The sequence below is a fragment of the Bos javanicus genome, chromosome 6 (genome assembly GCF_032452875.1).
Source record: "Bos javanicus breed banteng chromosome 6, ARS-OSU_banteng_1.0, whole genome shotgun sequence".
NCBI lineage: Eukaryota > Metazoa > Chordata > Mammalia > Artiodactyla > Bovidae > Bos > Bos javanicus.
The window spans coordinates 31,472,088-31,490,638 of NC_083873.1; the positions used below are offsets into that span (position 1 = coordinate 31,472,088).

At 37.3% G+C, this 18,551-nt stretch overlaps 1 protein-coding gene across 1 annotated transcript in view; it reads right to left on the minus strand.

Moving 5' to 3' along the window:
- The window catches only part of GRID2 (glutamate ionotropic receptor delta type subunit 2), a 1,602,175-nt gene that overhangs the window by 387,866 nt on the left and 1,195,758 nt on the right, over positions 1 to 18,551 (minus strand). The window contains exon 9 of the mRNA XM_061419669.1: positions 4,387 to 4,488. Within this exon, the coding sequence (XP_061275653.1) occupies positions 4,387 to 4,488 (102 nt within the window). The remainder of the gene's footprint in view (positions 1 to 4,386; positions 4,489 to 18,551) is intronic.

Here is an 18,551-nt window from a genome sequence, read left to right on the forward strand (position 1 = left end):
TCTGTTTTAAGAAAACTAAATCAAGAAAATTAGAGTTATTAATGAGTGATCTCCTTCTAAAGGCCAGTTTATGTTTTCCAGATATCTAGTACTTTTTCTTACAGAATAGCTTCTTAAATCTTCCATTTGTCACCAACTTCTTTCCATTTTATTTTCATAAGGATTCATAATTATTATGATGATACTTACAACTCAGTGATGTTTCCAATAACTTTTGTGAATAACCATGAAAAAACTGTATGGCATAATTGGTCACTTATGGCTATCCATAGTTGTACAACTTATGAAATGAAAAGGAAAAAATAATCCTAATAAATGCCTCATGTTAAGACAGTTGGTCCACTTGGTAAGCAGTAGAGATCAGTGGACCAAATATGGAAACAGAGTTTGGCAGAGGGAGATTTATTCACATTCTTTCTTTTCCTCCATTTCTAAGAAACTTATATGGCTTTGGTGATGGCTAAAAATAAAGTTATCCTTATGCGATGCCATTTTTAAAAAATGTTTTTAAATTATGAATTCAATAGCATCTGTAATCTCAATAGTTACATTTAAATTAAACCTAACATGAATTTATTCTGATTCCAAAGACAGAATGTCAGAGAGGCTAAAGACATAGCCACTGGGATCAGGATCTTTGGCTTCAAGTTTGGGCTTGAAACTCATCTCTGGCTCTTGTTAGTTATTATGGACATGGAAATTTAGTTAATTCTTTTGAGCTCTGTTTTCATCCTTAAATGTAATTAGCACATATCTTATAGAGTTTTTTTAAGAATTAAATTAGTTAACACACATAAAGTTCTTAACAGGTCAGACCAAATAACAGATACTGAAGATGGTTTTTCCTTGTTTGCCATCGAGTCCCTCATGGCCCCACACTGTGACCTAAGAAGAAGACCTTCCTGGTCTTCTAACATTACTTGGGCTCCCTTGCCCTGTGCTTCTGGTTGGATTTGTAATTGGAAATGATGGAAGTAGATGGAAAGATAGGAGGAATGACTTTAGAGCACCCGCCTCTCTATTTCTTCGCTGCCTGTATGTGATTTGAGTGCTTCTCCTCCAACCTCTTCCCACAGCCAAGGCCACCACTTCTAAGATGCGGTTTCTGTTCCATGGCTCTAGCTTTGCTAGACTCTCTCCCCCATCACATCAGTCTTTAGGGTTGCTGCACATCTAGGCCCTGACACTTCAACACCCTTGTTGATTTATTCAACTTTATTTACATTATTTGTTAATAATCCCTTCATTTAATTCTCTTTACTTAACCATTTGAGTCCCATTCACTTGCCCCTGGCATCAGAAACAATATGCTGCTGCTGCTAAGTCGCTTCAGTTGTGTCCGACTCTGTGCGACCCCATAGACGGCAGCCCCCCAGGTTCCCCCATCCCTGGGATTCTCCAGGCAAGAACACTGGAGTGGGTTGCCATTTCCTTTTCCAATGCATGAAAGTGAAAAGTGAAAGTGAAGTCGTGTCTGACTCTTAGCGACCCCATGGATTGCAGCCCGCCAGGCTCCTCCGTCCAGGGGATTTTGCAGTCAAGAGTACTGGAGTTTATTTAGTTTAAGATAAATATTAGATTATTTTCTTCAAGTGTATGAAGTATCTTTAGTAGTGATGGGATTGGGAGTTTCAAAATTTAAACAAGAAAAATCAATTCTATTAACCTGTGTGTCTTTGATAACATTACTTTCCTAAGAAGTAAAGAATCTGTGGTGTGTGTGTGTGTGTGTATAACTGGGATTAGATTTTTGTTAGAATGGAATAAAGGCTAAGATACCTTCTCTCATGGCCTTTACACATGATCCCTTCCTCCTTTTTCTCTCTTTGGAAATGGCTAGTGGTAAATACTTGGAATACAAGGGGTTATTGTTTAGGTGACTAAATCAAGTCCAATATAGAATTCTGAGTTTCAGGTTTAGTTGACATCATGATTTTAAAGTCGCTGCATTGACTTAGGGAAGAGTGATTCTCAGTGATTCTCAGTGTTGGGTGGAAGAAGCTTGCAAGGTCATATAAGTAGGAGCTATACCTGGAAAGGGTCTTGTAGGAAATAAATAAGAAAGTCATGGCTGCTTTCCATTCAAATAGGAATTATAGGAAGAACCAGAAAGCCTGAAAAATTATTAAGTACAATGGCTGTATACCGAGGAAGTTTAACAAGTGTAACAACCTTTTGCTCAACTGGGCACCCAACTCATAAATTCATATTGTACCACAGAAGACTTTAGGGAAACAGCCTTTCCATATCTCCTCTCACTAAGCGCATTCAGGGTCAGGGCAGGGCTAAGCTTGAAGAAAATGGATCATTTACACGTCACGAAGGTGAGAATAGGGCACGAAGGTATTAACACTGTGTGAGGCAATACCATTTCACGCACAAAACAGCAATCATTTTTCTTGGCCTAGAAATGAATTGAAAATAATTGGCTCTATGAAGCTTTCCCAGTAAAACTCACTTTCATCTTATTCAGAGTTAAGCATTTCTACCTCTGAAGAAAATCCTATAGCTACTGCAATTCTCACACTTATCACAGTAGGAATAGAGGGAGTAAATATAATGTTAAGGAGGAAGAAGTTAAGAAATCTAGAGTCTGGCTTTTTGGATTTGAATCTCAATTCTCTCTGCTACTTACTATCTGTATAATCATCCACATTTTTTTCAACCTCTGTATGTCTCAGTTTCTTCAACCAGATTCTTGGGATCAGAATACTATTTATTTATTGGAAATAATATGAGGACTGAATAAGATCATACATGAAAACAACTCAGTAGAGTATCTGCACATAGTTAGTATTAAATAAATCTCAGCTGTTTCATTACATATGCACCTGCCAGCAAAAGTCTATGTGTAACTTGAGGCATAAATATGCACATAAGTATGTGTGTCATTCATCTTATACCCATTACCAACTAACTCTATCATACAGTAAGTACTAGATACATATTTAATGAGTAAATGAGGCTAGCTTGCCTAAAAATATGTATGTCAAAGGCAAAAGCAAAGCACATATATTTTCTTTTATTGTGGTTTTCACTTGAGCTTCCATGTTAATCACTAGAGAAGAGACTATTATAGTTTATTATGCTTTAAATACCTTTTAAAAAAAAATACTAGCACATCAGTGAAAATGCATATCTACACTTCTGAGTATGTACAGAAGCACCTGCACAATTAAGTTTTCAAGTACTCATAATATAATTATTTGCCAAACAATGAAAATCTTGTTAAAACCATAGCTAAAAATAAATTATAGGCACCAAAAGGGAAGATAGACTCATCATCTAAATTTCTTTTTATAGAGAGTATCATAGATCCTTCTTATAGACAATGAAATTATGTTGAGTCTGCTTAATTTGTATTAGACAATGTGCAAAGGGCAGTCATCGCTGTTATAAATCCTGATAAATATTCAATTAGCATCCACACATCAAAAAAGACCACTTCTCATGTTTACTAATTCTGTAATTTTTTTAGGCTATAAGAAAGAATTGTTCAAATTTAAAAACAAGTGGGCTTTTTTGAAGAAAACTGAAGTTAATAACTACGGGTTATCTTTTGAAATGTATTATAAAGAAGCATGAGGTTAAACACATTGAGATAGGCAGGGAGAAGGCATGTCTGCATCCCCTATGGCTATTTAGACAGCACCAATTGGAGCATTTTGCTACTGAAGACTATTTCTATTAACATTTTATTTATATATCATGTGAGAAAATAATAATATATAGAATAAACAGTTACCATTTATTGTTTTTTCTACCAAATGGAATTATAATAAATGTTTCACATGTATAATCCCATGTAATAGCCACAGAATCACTGGATGATAAACTCAAAACAACAGAATCGGATCTGTCCATTTTAATTATTAGTGTCCCCAGGGATTAGTAATGAGCTTAAATACAGTTGATACTCAATAAATAACTACTAAACAATACGATGAGCTTCACTTTGAAGTAGGTCCTTCCCAGGAAAGCTAACGTTTCAGTGTTACTGAATGTACTGTATTTGATCAAATCCACCCTTGTTTGGCATGGTTATCTTCATTTACATAGACCATCGGATTTCAGTGAGAGGATGCCTGAGAGAGAACTCCATCTTGTCATGTGTAGAAAACTATAGAAGGATAGAAATCTGGTCTAAGCTGTCTAAGTAAGTTATGAAATTAGCACTATAATTAAAGGAAAAGTATGTAAAAGCCTGATTCTGACACACATAAATCGAAGGCTGGAAAATATGATAATTACAAGTACCATACAATGCATAGTTAGGATTTTTTAAAAGCTCTTTTAATATTGTGACATCAGTTAATGAAACATAAAGAAATGAAGGATAAAATAACCTCCTGGAAGCCAAAACCACAAGGATGAGATCAGACTTACCAGAACAGTCACCACACGTAGAACCACTCCACGCATGTTATTCTCCAGTTTCTTGTCAGTCAGGGACCCATTCAGCCCTGTGACAGGATTCCAGCACCCAAGCTGAAAGATAAAATAGCTTGGTCACTTTTCCGCCTGAGGAACAGTCCAATCACCTATATATAGACCTTTCAGAGAACTGCATGATAAATCTTGGAATAACATAACAGAAAGTGTCCTGTGCAGTTTTTGCTTTTTAATAGCAAATGAAGCAATCAAAAATGCTATTTCCTGCTTTTAAATATCATATGGTATATGACAGTATCCAGAGGGCTTTAGGGGACTCACTGAAGACATATGACTTAATGAGGAGTTATAAATACACCAATAATTCAGTCCCAGTAATACACTAATTAGAAAAATAATAGCACATATAATTCTAGTATAATGCCTGTTCTAATGTATCAATTACTGCACAAGTTAGATTTTCTTAGTTTAAATGGTTTTAATTAGATCTTACATTGCTTTCATTGGGGAAAAAGCTGATTTTTAATGTGGTTAGAGGGGTCACAGTTTTTATTTGAGGAAAATAAAACATGTATAAGGCTTTGTTGTTTTCAAATATCCACAGTACATAAAACAATGTAATTTGCCTTTTTTGTCAGTGCTATCAATCTACATGGGAGATTTTGGCAGCAGTCTTTCCCTTAAAGTCTTGCAATGATTTACTGCTCTTTGCTCTCCAAAGTACTGGTGTAATTTTACATTCTCATGTAGTTGTTATCTCTTGTAACATCCAAATCTGAGGGCTACCAGTCTAAAAACTACTGCCTATAAATTCCAACGGGATAAAAATGGATGACTCTCAATTCAGAAATAAGGAGGAAAGAGAGATGCTGTGATTTGAATTAGCAGATAACTGCTCAAGAAGCGAAGCTGCAGAGATTGTTGCAACACACATCTTGGGAAGATATACCATGCTATTAATTCTGATGCCAGCCCCAATGAGCCTTCCCATTTGGGAACTTATTCCATATTTTCAGGCTTTAAAAATGTAACAGAACTTTAGTCATGTTCAGAGACTGTTTTGATCAATTGAATGGTTTATAGGGGCACCTGGTTATTCGTGCTGCTTCCTGTTAAAGACTGTATTATGTCCTTGTATTGCATTTTGGGAGGGATTGGGGGCAGGAGGAAAAGGGGACGACAGAGGATGAGATGGCTGGATGGCATCACCGCCTCGACGGATGTGAGTTTGAGTGAACTCCGGGAGATGGTGATGGACAGGGAGGCCTGGCGTGCTGCGATTCATGGGGTCACAAAGAGTCGGACATGACTGAGCGACTGAACTGAACTGATTGCATTTTGTTTGAAGCTTCTGAAGTCATCAATATACCGGCAAGTCTTCCTCACAAATAAACAATTTAGGTGCTTCTTTTTAAGCTCCTCAAAAGGTGCTTAATTAAGAAAATTAAAATGTACATAATATATCTTAAGAGAACGGGTTGTCACATGTAAGCAAAAAGCCAGATTTTTCCATATTAAAATAATGTGGAAAAAGCTGCTAATTGTTGGTTTCAACTGTAAAAGCACATTAAATTCATACAATGATGTGTCATTTTTAGTTACATAAAAGTCTAATTAGAACTTAGATCCAATTAGCAAATCCAAATGTGTTGAAAGTCTAATTATCAGAGATATTGCAGTCCTCTTGCCAAATTTAAAACCTTATGAAATTTCTTTTGAGTTTTTGTTCTCTTCTGAGGTCAACCAGTCAATCCTCAATTATTTTCATTGATGTGCACTTTTTCTAATTACTTCTTCAAGAAGAGTTTAATTTCATAGACCATATAATATTGGTGGAAAAAGATCTAAAACAAAGTAAAAAGCTAAATTTCCAATGCTCTATCCACCTTTTACAATTACATTACCTAATTCTAAGTAAAGGAATAGCTTTTAGAATGTCATCTTATTCATGACTAGTAGATCTCAACTGCCAAAGTAAACACAGGGTTTTTTTTTTCTCCCTTGGAGTTATTTTTTAAGTTTGATGAACTTATTGTCAGTTTGCCTAAATAAATTACATTTGTTAGTGCCAACTTGAACACAGCATTTTGGTGTATTAACTAGTCAAAATATTTACTATTGGAATAACAACAAAACCTGATAAGCAGTTTGTTTCAATAATGCTCTGGACAAACAATTAAAAATATATAATTTCCAGCTTCTTCTTAATTATGTCTTCCTTTAAACAGAACTAAATGCAGTCAATGATTTAAAAATTCTAAAGTACTCTAGTAATGGGGGGTTTGAAATATTGATAATGAAATAGCATTTGGAGGAAGTAGAGGTGGTGGCTATATCTTATCTTCTGACCTTGGCAGTGACTTAAACATTATCTGTTTTATATATATACAAAACAGATATATATATAAATATATATACATATATATATATATATATATATATATATATATATATATATAATGTTTCTTTTCTCTCTCTCCTCTCTCTTTCACTTTTTTTTGTTTTTTTTACTCACACTGATTTCTTCCAGTGGCCATGCATGGCCACTAACCCCATCCTGCCTTTTGGAGAATTGCTTTCTTTTTTCATCCCTAGACAACTGCTTTCCCTTTTTCATCCCCCGACTTTTTTCATGACTCTGACTCTCTGGTTTAGCAATTGTTAATAATTGGTTGTTTGACCTGAGCCAATAAAAGCCCTTCCTTGGAGGTTTATTTTTAATATCAAGTGTGTGCATGGTGGGCAGATCAATAAGTTGATATGAAGTTTTTTTAATGTTTTGCCAGATTCTCTCATATATGCTACAGAACATATAATTTTCTCCTTTGCTTTATGAAGGTCTTTCACCTTTCTGTTTTCTTTCTTCTTTTTTGCCATCCTTCTAACATGTCTATGGATTATAGCACTTAGAAAGTTGAAAAGTTGTTCCTGTTCTTAATGAAAGCAGTCTAGATTTTAAGACTTAACTTTTTTTACTCAACTCAGGTATCCTTTCATATTCACCTGTTCTGATGCTTAATATTAGCTAAATGTTAGCTGTAGTCACCAAAAACTAGAGATGGAATTTTGACATACAGAAATTCAGGATACAGACTCTCGGGAAAACTAGAAATAAAGAATATCACATATAAACACAGTCATAATAAAGAAATACTAATTTCTACATTGAATAGAACTTTTTTAAAAAACATTTTTTGTAATACTTTCTATGTGTCAGCCATGGTACTGGGGCTTTTCATATGTGTGAGTTCTTAGTCATTCAGTCGTATGCAACTCTTTGGAACTCCATGGACTGTATCCCACCAGGCATCTCTGTTCATGGGATCTTTCAGGCAAGAATACTGGAGTGGGTTGCCATTTCCTTAGGCTGCCACATAGCATTAAGCAGAGTTCCATGTGCTATACAGTAGGTCCTTGTTGGTTATCCATTTTAAATATAGCAGTGTGTACATGACCATCCCAAACTCTTAATTGATATTTTGGCAATAAAATTTAAAAGGCAAATTATCACCATTATCATCATTTTTATAAAAATAATTATAACACATACATAGTGCACATGCATGAATGCTCAGTCACTCAGTCATGTTTGACTCTCTGCAACCCTATGGACTGTTAGCCCGCCAGGCTCCTCTGTCCATGGGATTTTCCCAGCAAGAATACTGGAGCAGGTTACCATTTTCTTCTCTAGGGGATCTTCCTGATCCAGGGATGGAACCCAGGTCTCCTGAGTCTCCTGCATTGCAGGTGGATTCTTTACTGCTGAGCCACCAGGAAAGCCCCACGTAGTGCATAGTATGTACTAATCATCTGTAAAGTGAAATCGCTCAGTCATGTCCAACTCTTTGTGACCCCATGGACTGTAGACTATCAGGCTCCTCCATCCATGGGATTTTCCAGGCAAGAATACTGGAGTGTGTTGCCATTTCCTTCTCCAGGAGATCTTCCCAGCCCAGAGACTAAACTTGGGTCTCCTGCATTGTAGGCAGACGCTTTACTGTCTGAGCTACTAGGAGCTGTGCATATATTGATAACTTTATTTCTCAAAACCACCAAATGATGAAGATATCAATATTACTCCATTATAATGAAAATGCTGATTTTATACATCTTTTTGAAGGATTACTCAAGGGTTGAGATTCCTTAATTTCTGTTCATACCCAAGAATCTCCCTGAGATTCACTTCAAGCTATTCTGTTTGATTATAAAAACTCCTTCCAATAATAGCCATAAAAATGGGTTAGGTTCGCATAGATCCAAACTGAATTTGTCTCTACAGTGGGTCATAGCCCTTGCAGCAGAGCAAGATTGACAGGAAAATTGTTAGATAAAATCTAGATTTTCACTGAGGTTTAAGTGTCAGACTTAACTAACAACTTCTCCGGTTCGTTGTTTGAAATGTTTTTAGCTTAACTTTGCTTCAGAGGTTGTTTTTGTCTGGTTGTGTTGTTTTTGTTTTAAACAATGAGACCAGAGACTAACAAAGATAATACACACAAAATTTCATACTATCTATTTGGCTGGGCATTTTCTAAGTAAAAATAATAAAAGTGGGCCCTGCAGCACATGAGATTTACAGAAAGTCGCACTGCTGATGGCAAAACAAGATGCATTATCTTCCATGGTCTGACCGTCTAGAGGACATTTAGAAGGGATTAAAAAATAAAGACCAATTCAATTTCCTTTCAATTACAGTATATAGATTTCCTATAGTGTTTTCTGGTGATTGCCTAAAGTCATTTTAAAATCTTAAAATGCTTAATGCTTTAATTATTTCCTTCACTGAAGCTTTAGCAATAATAACCTTACAGCTTTCTGTTCAAATCAATGTAATATCTGTGTTCGACAAACTGGCTGATGTATGTGCACGAGCACAGTAGCATGCTCCTAACATCATGTACTGTGTCATTAGGAAATGACCAGGTTTCAGACATTTCCTCTTTCCCCTCAGTGTTTCCACTTTTCATTTTTCCATGGGCTTTAAAGGGTGACATTTGACTTGGGCTTTACATCACTATTTTTCAGGCAGTGTTTCAATGTCAAAAAGAGCTGAACTGTTCAACTTCAATTTTACACTCACTAGTTTGTAGGCTTTAATAACAGGAGTGAAGAGAGCTCTTAATTGAATACCAAACAATTCCCTACATGTATTACACTGTATTCATAGGGAGCCAGCCCAGACAGGTTATAGCACCATAGCTTCAGCTTCAGGACACGAAATATCCACAGCACTGGGGACCTTGCACTCCCCAAAACTACATTTGCTTTCTCAGCCTTCAAAGGAAAAGAGGGAACAACAAAAGCTGGGCAAAGTGCCTGAAAGCTAGCCATTTAGAAATGCACAGCATTATTCGGTAGGTATTATTTCTGTAATGGGATAGAAAGTGTAAGAAAAAAATACATATGGCAGGTTGACTCAGATACATGTTTTATAGAGTTAAATTGGAATTTTTTTTTGACATGCATAGAAATGCAGTGTGCCAGTAATCCTTCCAATGATACTTTTCTTTATGGTATTTCCACCTGTAAAATAGGTTCGATTTGTTAGACTTGCTCACTGGGGGATGATTACTTCCTCCTAAGATTTTATTCCTACAGCTTGGTCATTACCATGAAGTAAGAGTCATTCTTTAGATTACATGGAATAGCCTTAGCACTTGAGTTTCCTTCAGGAGAAAATGAAAAGTCAGAAAAAAAAAATTACCTGTTTCCACAGCTTATATCTCCCTGCCCACTGCTGAAGACAAAACCTTCTGGACTATTTAACAATGTACATGTACAACAAGACAAACTTGTTAACTGATTTCCATAAATTAAGAATATCAACATGGAATATAGATATTAAATATATACAGGAATTTATTTGTATATTTATATAAATATATATAAAATATAGTTCAAAAGTGTTTATGGCCGCATTATAACCACTTCCAGTCATCAGCTGGTATTTGACTGGTTTAATGATCTATATCTCTATCCGTTCAGTCGTGACCAACTCTTTGTGATCCCATGGACTGTATCCAGCCAGACTTCTCTGTCCATGAAATTCTCTAGACAAGAATACTGGAGTGGGTTGCCATTTCCTTCTCCAGGGATCTTCCCAACCTAGAGATTGCGTCTCCCGCGTGGCAGGCAGATTCTTTACCGTCTGAGCCATCAGGGAAGACGGTTTAATGATGCTCTGCCATTGTTATATGTTTTCCCTTCTTTCATAATTCTCAGTGTAAAATTACTATTACATAATATTTAGAGAAAATATCGCATAGCAGTTAAGATCAGGAACTCTGGAACCAGACTGTGTTCAAGGACCTGCTCTGATAATTGCTGGGTGTGGCCATTGGGGCTCTGATCCCTCTCAAATAGGAAGAATAAAAATTACTTCCTCATAGGGCTGGTGGGACTATTAACTGACTTAACATATGTTAAACATTTAGAAATGTTCTTGGCACATAAAGACTAGAGAATTGTTCATTATTATTATTCCTATGTAATCAGCATGTTTTATTCCTCTCCCAGCCTTATCATCTGGAGTCACTCACTTGTTTCAGTGATGAAACTTACCTCAAAAGTGTGGTTCTCAACTTTGGCTGCACATTAGAATGATCTGAAAGCTTTATACAATTCTGATGTCCTGCCTAACCCCAGAACAATTCAATCCTAATGTCCACTACTCTAAAACTTGATCTAACATCCAGGGAATGCAATCCCATAAAATGGCTACTTAACCTTATTGACTAAAGGCATCCTTTTTACTGGCTTCCTTTGCAAAAGCTAACTAGTGACACTTTCTCAAATAAACAGGCTCTTTTATTTTTCTTGTTTTAAGTAGTACAGGAGACAATGAACTCTGAACCTGAATAACGCTTACCTTGTCTGCTGTTGTAGTCCTAGTCCTTATCATAGCTTTGGTGTGTTGGTACATGATTGGTCCTAATAGAGATCTGATAAATGAAATGCATATATTACAATTCCTGCTGTCCTCTTTATTATTCTACCTTTTGGGCTTTCCAGTTTGACATGAATAAAAACCAAAATATCCCCAATCTGATACTGTGTTCAACTATATAATATTATATCTCTGACAATTTTTGTGATTCTTCAGGACAATTGGTCCATACTAAAATTCAGTTAGCTCTCTTTTTCTTTATGATCAGAATTTTCTTCCAAATAACATTTTGGCACTTATTGATTATTATCTGATAAAAGCGGTTGGATTTCTTCTCTTTCATTCCATGCTACCTTGAGATATTTTAAAGGGGATCTTCATTTTAAAACCACATTAGGAGTGTTAATCTTTCCTATGTCTTCATCTTAATGATCTGCAGGTGCCCAATGCCTTCTACAATAGTGTTTTGTAAAACACTATTGTAGTTTTACAATTATTTATTGTAGTAAAACAATTATTTTTATAAAACTTTCATGATTTAATTAAAGTTTTTGCACTTTAGATCTTTGTTCCCAAACAACCAAAACCTTATGCCTAGATGTATCCTTATGCTCTACTGTCTCTTTAATATCTGTTTAGATATCTCAAAGGCACCTCAAATATCACAAGAGTAGGCTCATAAAATTCACCTTTACCAGTTCCACTAGCCAGCAACTAAGAAGTCAGTCTTATCATCTCTCAATACTTTATCCATTGCCAGTCTACAATTTCAAGTCCTTAAAAAACAAAACAAAACTTTCAAACCCACTTCACTTCATCTCCTTACCACCATCCTAGTCCAAGCTAATTTTATAGCTTCTCTTTTACAATCTTTACACTGCAAACATAAACATACATTTTGATATGATGTCCTCTCCTATGATCTTTCTGTAGGTTTCTATGTTTCTCAAGACAAAGACTAAACTTCTAATACGACCAATCAAGACCTCTGTGATTTGTCACATTTTAGAGTCACAGTCTCAGGTCATGTCACATTCCCTCTCATTCTTTAGGCTCCAATCACTAGTCTTACTTCAAATTTCTTGAGTTAGACATAATCTTCTTGCCTTAAGGATTAACCACTTGAGAAGTTAAAAAAAGTCCCAATGCCAAAGCCATATGCCATGTTAAATAAATCAGAAAGTGTTGAAAGCGTTAGTCACTCAGTCATGTCTGACTCTTTGTGACCCTGTGGACTGTAGTCCGCCAGGCTCCTCTGTCCATGGGGATTCTTCAGGCAAGAATACTGGAGTTGGTTGCCATGATTTCCTCCTTCCTGACCCAGGGATTGAACCTGGGTCTCCCACATTACAGGCAGATTCTCTGATATCCAAGCCACCAGGGAAGCCCCAAATCAAAAATTCTGGGCAATTTTCAGGTATCAGTATTTTTCAAAAATTTCTAAGATGATTCCAAAGTTTAGTCAAATTTGGTAATCAATGGTTTTAAATATACAGTCTTACTTGATTGGAAGAATCTTAGAAACCTGCCATTCTTCAGTGAATCACTGAATTCACTCTTACTCATCCTATAGACCTCAATGCAAACATTACAGCCTGGGGGAAACCTTCCCTGACAATCTGATCCACCCCCAGGCTAGCTCATGTCCTTTCAATACAGCATCAAGTTCCTCTGTTTATAGTAATATCATAATTAGAATTTTAATCTGTATTTTATATTATTAACATTTATTGTGCCAATTATCTGTAAGTTTCCATGGAGTCAGGAAGATTGATGTTTTGTACCATTCACTTTATTAAAAACATAATTCCTGGCACAAAGTGGGGCTTCAATTTTTATTGAGTACTAAACAAATTTAGATGATTTTTAAATGAGAAACTTAATATATCTTGCAGCAATCGCTGATTGTTTCTTAAATGATGTCTTAAATGAAGATCGTAATGATATGGCCAAGACACTGTGCTGTCAGCTAATAGCTGAGCTTTTTTTTGTTTGTTTTAATTTGGAAGGAAGATTTGCAACTCTCATTCTTCCTGGGTACAAATCGATGAACTCTGCATAAAGATCAGGGAATGCTTTTCAAAAACCTTCAATATGAGGAATTATGATCTTACCTAACTCTGTACAGAGTAAGTTGTCATATTAGGGCTATAATTGGAACAATTATATAAAAACAATAGCAATAATAAAAATAGGATGTAGCTTATGAAAGGTGCTTCTTCTATTCCAGCCCTCATTTTAAGGCATGTACTTATTCCATCTCAATAACAAGAGATTCACTGTATACCCAGGAAATACAAACTGTTGAAACTTTGGAGAATGAAACATCACCCATCTAGCAGAAAGCCCTCCTGAGAACAGAGAAGGCTCTTGAGAAATCCAGCCCCTGGCTAAAAACCTATATATGATTTTTTTAAAACCTGACCATAGGCAATTACAAAGGCTTTACCTGACAGGTCTGTTGAAGGGAATTTCTGTCAAGAACTCAGGCCTTTTGGCCCGCCATACTTTTATTTATATCTGCATTGTTAGCCTAGGAGCCTCTATTCAGAGGCCTCACTATTGGAACCCTGGGCTCTGAGAACATCCTATTCACAGAAAGGGGTAACCTTGAGAATATGTTATTTCATTATTAAATAACACCCAGTACTTGTCCATTCCTAGCCCTTCCTTTCTTCCTTCCTCTCCATTCCCCACTCAGGCCCATAAAACTGATCCTCTTGATTGGGATTCCTCCAGCAGTGACACAATTCCCCCATCCCATCTGCGCTGTTACACCGACTGTCTCTCAGTGTCATCCTATAGACAAAAGTTAAACATTTGGGAAGCAATGAGTTTTTTTTATAGACTTGCTTTTCCTTTGGCAGGGTTTCTGAAACCCAGGTTCTATACGTGGGTCACTAAGATCCCCTGAAGAAGGGAATGGAAACCCACTCCAGTATTCTTTCCTGGAGAATCCTGTGGGCAGAGGAGCCTGGTGGGCTTCAATCCATGGGGTGGCAAAGAGTTAGACATGATTGAGCAAATAACACTGTAATTTCCTATGGCAGTAGTGAGTAAAGCCTTAATTCCTACTTGTATTTTGACTTGCTGTCTTAATCAACTACACCCTCATTGTGGCAGGGCAGCTCTCCCAGCTCAGTCTTGACATCTCTCACTTTATAACGGCAGTTCATGTCTCCTGATACTTCCTATGAAGCAAGCATTGTCCCAAGTCTTGGATACCACTTAATTTGCTTTTCTGCTGTAATCTTATGTAGCCACTATAATTATACCCTAATTTTAATATATGAGAAAATTGAGATCAGAGAGTTTAAATGACCAGGTCACTCACCTAACAAGTGAAATAGTGAGGATTTAAACTCAGGCAGTTTAACCCCAGAAAACACTAGGTCTTTCTGACCTCAAGTAGCAAGATACTTCTCAGAAAAGAATGCAGCAAGGGGGCTTAAAAACAGTCCTCATGGATTTTGAGTGCTCATTTCCCCAGTTTAGCTCTATTTGTGTTGTGGAGTCCTTGAGAAACTGAAATTTCCTTATAACAACTTTTTTTTTTGGTCTCAACTATTTACTTTGGGTTTCTGTCACATAGGGTTCCCAAGTGGCTCTAGCGGTAAAGAATCTGCCTGACAATGCAGGAGATGGACAAGACATGGACGGGTTCCATCCCTGGGTTGGAAAGATCCCCTGGAGAAGGGCTTGCAACCCACTCCAGTATTCTCGCCTGGAGAATCCTATGGACAGAGGAGCCTGGCGGGCTACTGTCCATAGGATGGCAAAGAGTCAGATACAACTGTAGTGACTTAGCATGCACATGGATTTACAGCTAAAGTATATGAACATTGTTCTAGGTGGTATGAATACATTCTATAACTAAGTCAATGTAGGAAAAGAAAGATATTTTTGAAAGGAGGGCAAACAGTAAAGAACATTAGATTGGGTGTTAGAAGGTTTTACTCCAAATAAGAATTATACTTTTTGAATCTTAGCATTTTCATCTGAAAGTGAAATGGTTTGTTAATGTAAATGAATTCCAAACTCATTTCTCACAACTCACAACTTGTTAGTGATTGGGTCTACTTTGCGGATAGATTTTTTTTGTCATATGAGCAAATCAATTTAAAAAACATTTAAAACCAAGTAAGGATTATTGTTATTGACAAAGGGGAAACTCATGGAATCATTTATATCCTCCTATTAAACTGAAAGCCTCACAAAGGCAAAGATCTTAGTCAGGTTTATTTGTTGATGCAAACTAAGCACCCGTATGGTTCACACACAACAAATATTTGTTGAATGCATGAATGAGTCTTATTTTTCTCAAAGAATAAATTAATTTCAGTGCCTCGAGGATTTTGCAGCAGTCAAGTTTTATCTCAAGGTGAGGAATAGATCAGCTAATCTCATAAAATCCTGTCTAGCTTTGTGATTCTACAATTGTTTAATATGACTGGATATATACGAAGTGACATTCCTGTGATGGACAAAGGAGGATTTCTCATTCAAATTTTCCAAAATAACTCTGACTAGAAGCAGTACAATCAGCCACTTCATTCAGTTTATCTGATGCTAATGCTGACATGACACTTTTGTCCAGGTCACCGTGTAATTCTTCCTTTCCAGCTCCCACTTAATCAGATCTGTGCTTACTTGCAAAATGAGAGTGGAGTGCTTGAATTTCCTGGGTAGCTGTGAATCATCAAATGATTGACTATGCCTCTAAGCATTCTTAACTAGTTCTGAATATAATTTTTATTTCATTGTAAAATATTACAAACATTCGAGCAATTGAAACTTCCATAAATCAGGCATGTTTTAAAATGCTGCTGCTTCTGCTGCTACTAAGTCGCTTCAGTCGTGTCCCACTCTGTGTGACCCCATAGACGGCAGCCCACCAGGCTCCCCTGTCCCTGGGATTCTCCAGGCAAGAACACTGGAGTGGGTTGCCATTTCCTTCTCCAGTGCATGGAAGTGAAAAGTGAAAGTGAAGTCGCTCAGTCGTGTCCGACTCTCCGCGACCCCATGGACTGCAGCCCACCAGGTTCCTCTGTCCATGGGATTTTCCAGGCAAGAGTACTGGAGTGGGGTGCCATTGCCTTTCAGTATACTTCAAAAAAGAGTTGATACTACTTTGTGGATTTATTTGTTTTTCTAATTGCTCTTTTCTAAATAGGATTCCCCCTATATACTTCCATTGGCAATTATTATCTATAATCACATATATACTATAAGGATGAGAAAATGCAGGGGTTTGGAAAAGGTTAGAACTAACTAATCACAATAATCGGCAAGAGATTTAGCAATGGACAATCTAGTGAGCTCTAATACAACACTGTACATAGTCTAAACACATTCTCTGTCACTCAACATTTATAATTAAGATACTTATTTATTAAAAACTTGCTGTGCTGGTATTATGAGATACAAGGAAATATAGAGCACATCATTTTTACAGCCAAAAGTGTGTGATCTTTTTGACATTTTAAAGCACAAAATTTTTTAAAAGAAAAAAGCTACAACAAAAAAACTTCCACATATTCATAATTCCCAAAAGATGATATAAATTAGAAGTATTTAAATATGGGAGGTAATCTATGATAAAGGACTGGTTGGCATCAAAGAAAATTCCTAGAAAAAGCAGAGCATTGTAAAAGGAAAGAAAAAGCAGAGTACTGTATAAGTAGCTTGCAAGACAGCCACATATAATTCCTCCTATGCCTGTGCATGCATAATAATCTTTCATCAACAGGCGTGGTCCATTTCCCTTTCCTGACTCTGGGGTTGCTTTATGACTTCATTCACCAACAGAATGAGGCAGAAGGGATGACACATGATTCTGAGCCTGGGCCTGGGTCTTAAGAGATCTTGTATTACTTTTCCCCCCATTTTTAGAAGCCAGAAAACAAGTTTTCAAAAAGGAATGGTTAGAATACTTGGTAATGACAGACTATGTGGAAAGAAAAAGAAACCACATGGAAGAGAACTAAATAACACCAATCAACAGCTAACGCCCAGGCACCAGACGTGAGTGACACCATCTTGGATTCTCTGGCCCCAGCTGAGTAATATCAGTCAACACCATGTGGAGCACAGCTGATCCATCCCCACTGGGCCAAGGCTGAATACCAGACCCACAGAATCCTTAGAAATAAAATAGCTTTTGCTTTAAGCCAATAATATTGGGGCTGTTTTGTTACTCAGTAATAAATAATTGAAACCCAAGGTTTATGGGAAGTCAATAGTTGCCTTTGCCTCTGAAGTTGACTGGAAATACTCAAGGCTTCTAGAAAGCAGTAGGAAGTTGAATATATGTACATGTGTGAGGAATTTTCTTTTCTTTCCCCAATACCTTCCTTTATATTATAAAGCTTTAAAAAAAAAGAGAGAAAGATGGTGAATAGGAATAGGTGAACATGGAGTATATCTCTCTCCATTGATACATAGGGAATACAACTTCAGACACAGATGTGCATGGAGAACACCATCTGAGAGTAGACAGGAGTACCTGACCAGTGGAAAAGAATGTATAAACCACGCAAAACTCAGTAGGACGAAGGAACTGGGGGAAAAACAGGAGTGTTAGTAGGATTGGACCTGCCCTCAGCGGATGGGGGAACTTAAGCAGGTGTCCAATTCTCACATCAGGGCAACTATCTAAGTCAATGGAGAAATATTTAAGGCTGAGAGTGAAACAGCTGATCTGTGGCAGCCTAAATGGAATAAGAATCAGACAGTCCTGGCTGCAGCCATATATACCCCGGACAGGGACGCAGGTTCCCTGGAAGACACAGCAGGTGGGAGCTGGAGTTTAGGGATTGAGGGGCAATCCCACAGCAAGGACTGCTGTTGATTGTGGAGAGACCAATCGAGGGGATGTGAGGGAGGAGACTATGGTGGGAAATTCCTGTGGAGGAAAGCCAGGCAGCCATGGAAGCAAGGTGATACTGCTGAGTCATGAGTAGGGGGTGGTTCCATCACCATAGCCTCTCTCTCCTCACCTGCCAGCATCAGCAGCTGAACAATTGAGAGGCTAACCCATCAAGTGCCTGACGCACTGAACTACAGAGTAGGACCCCACCCAGGGTGACCTGTTAAATGCCTGATGTGTCGATCTACAGAGTAGGTCCCCAGCCAGGGGGACCCCTCTATGTGCCTGACTCACTGAACAACAGAAAAGGACCCCAGGCAAGGGAGTCCTCTAAGTTCCTGAATGGGCAGAGCTATGGAGAAAGACTAGCCAAAGAGGCCTTCTGATCAACAGCTACAAGAGGAC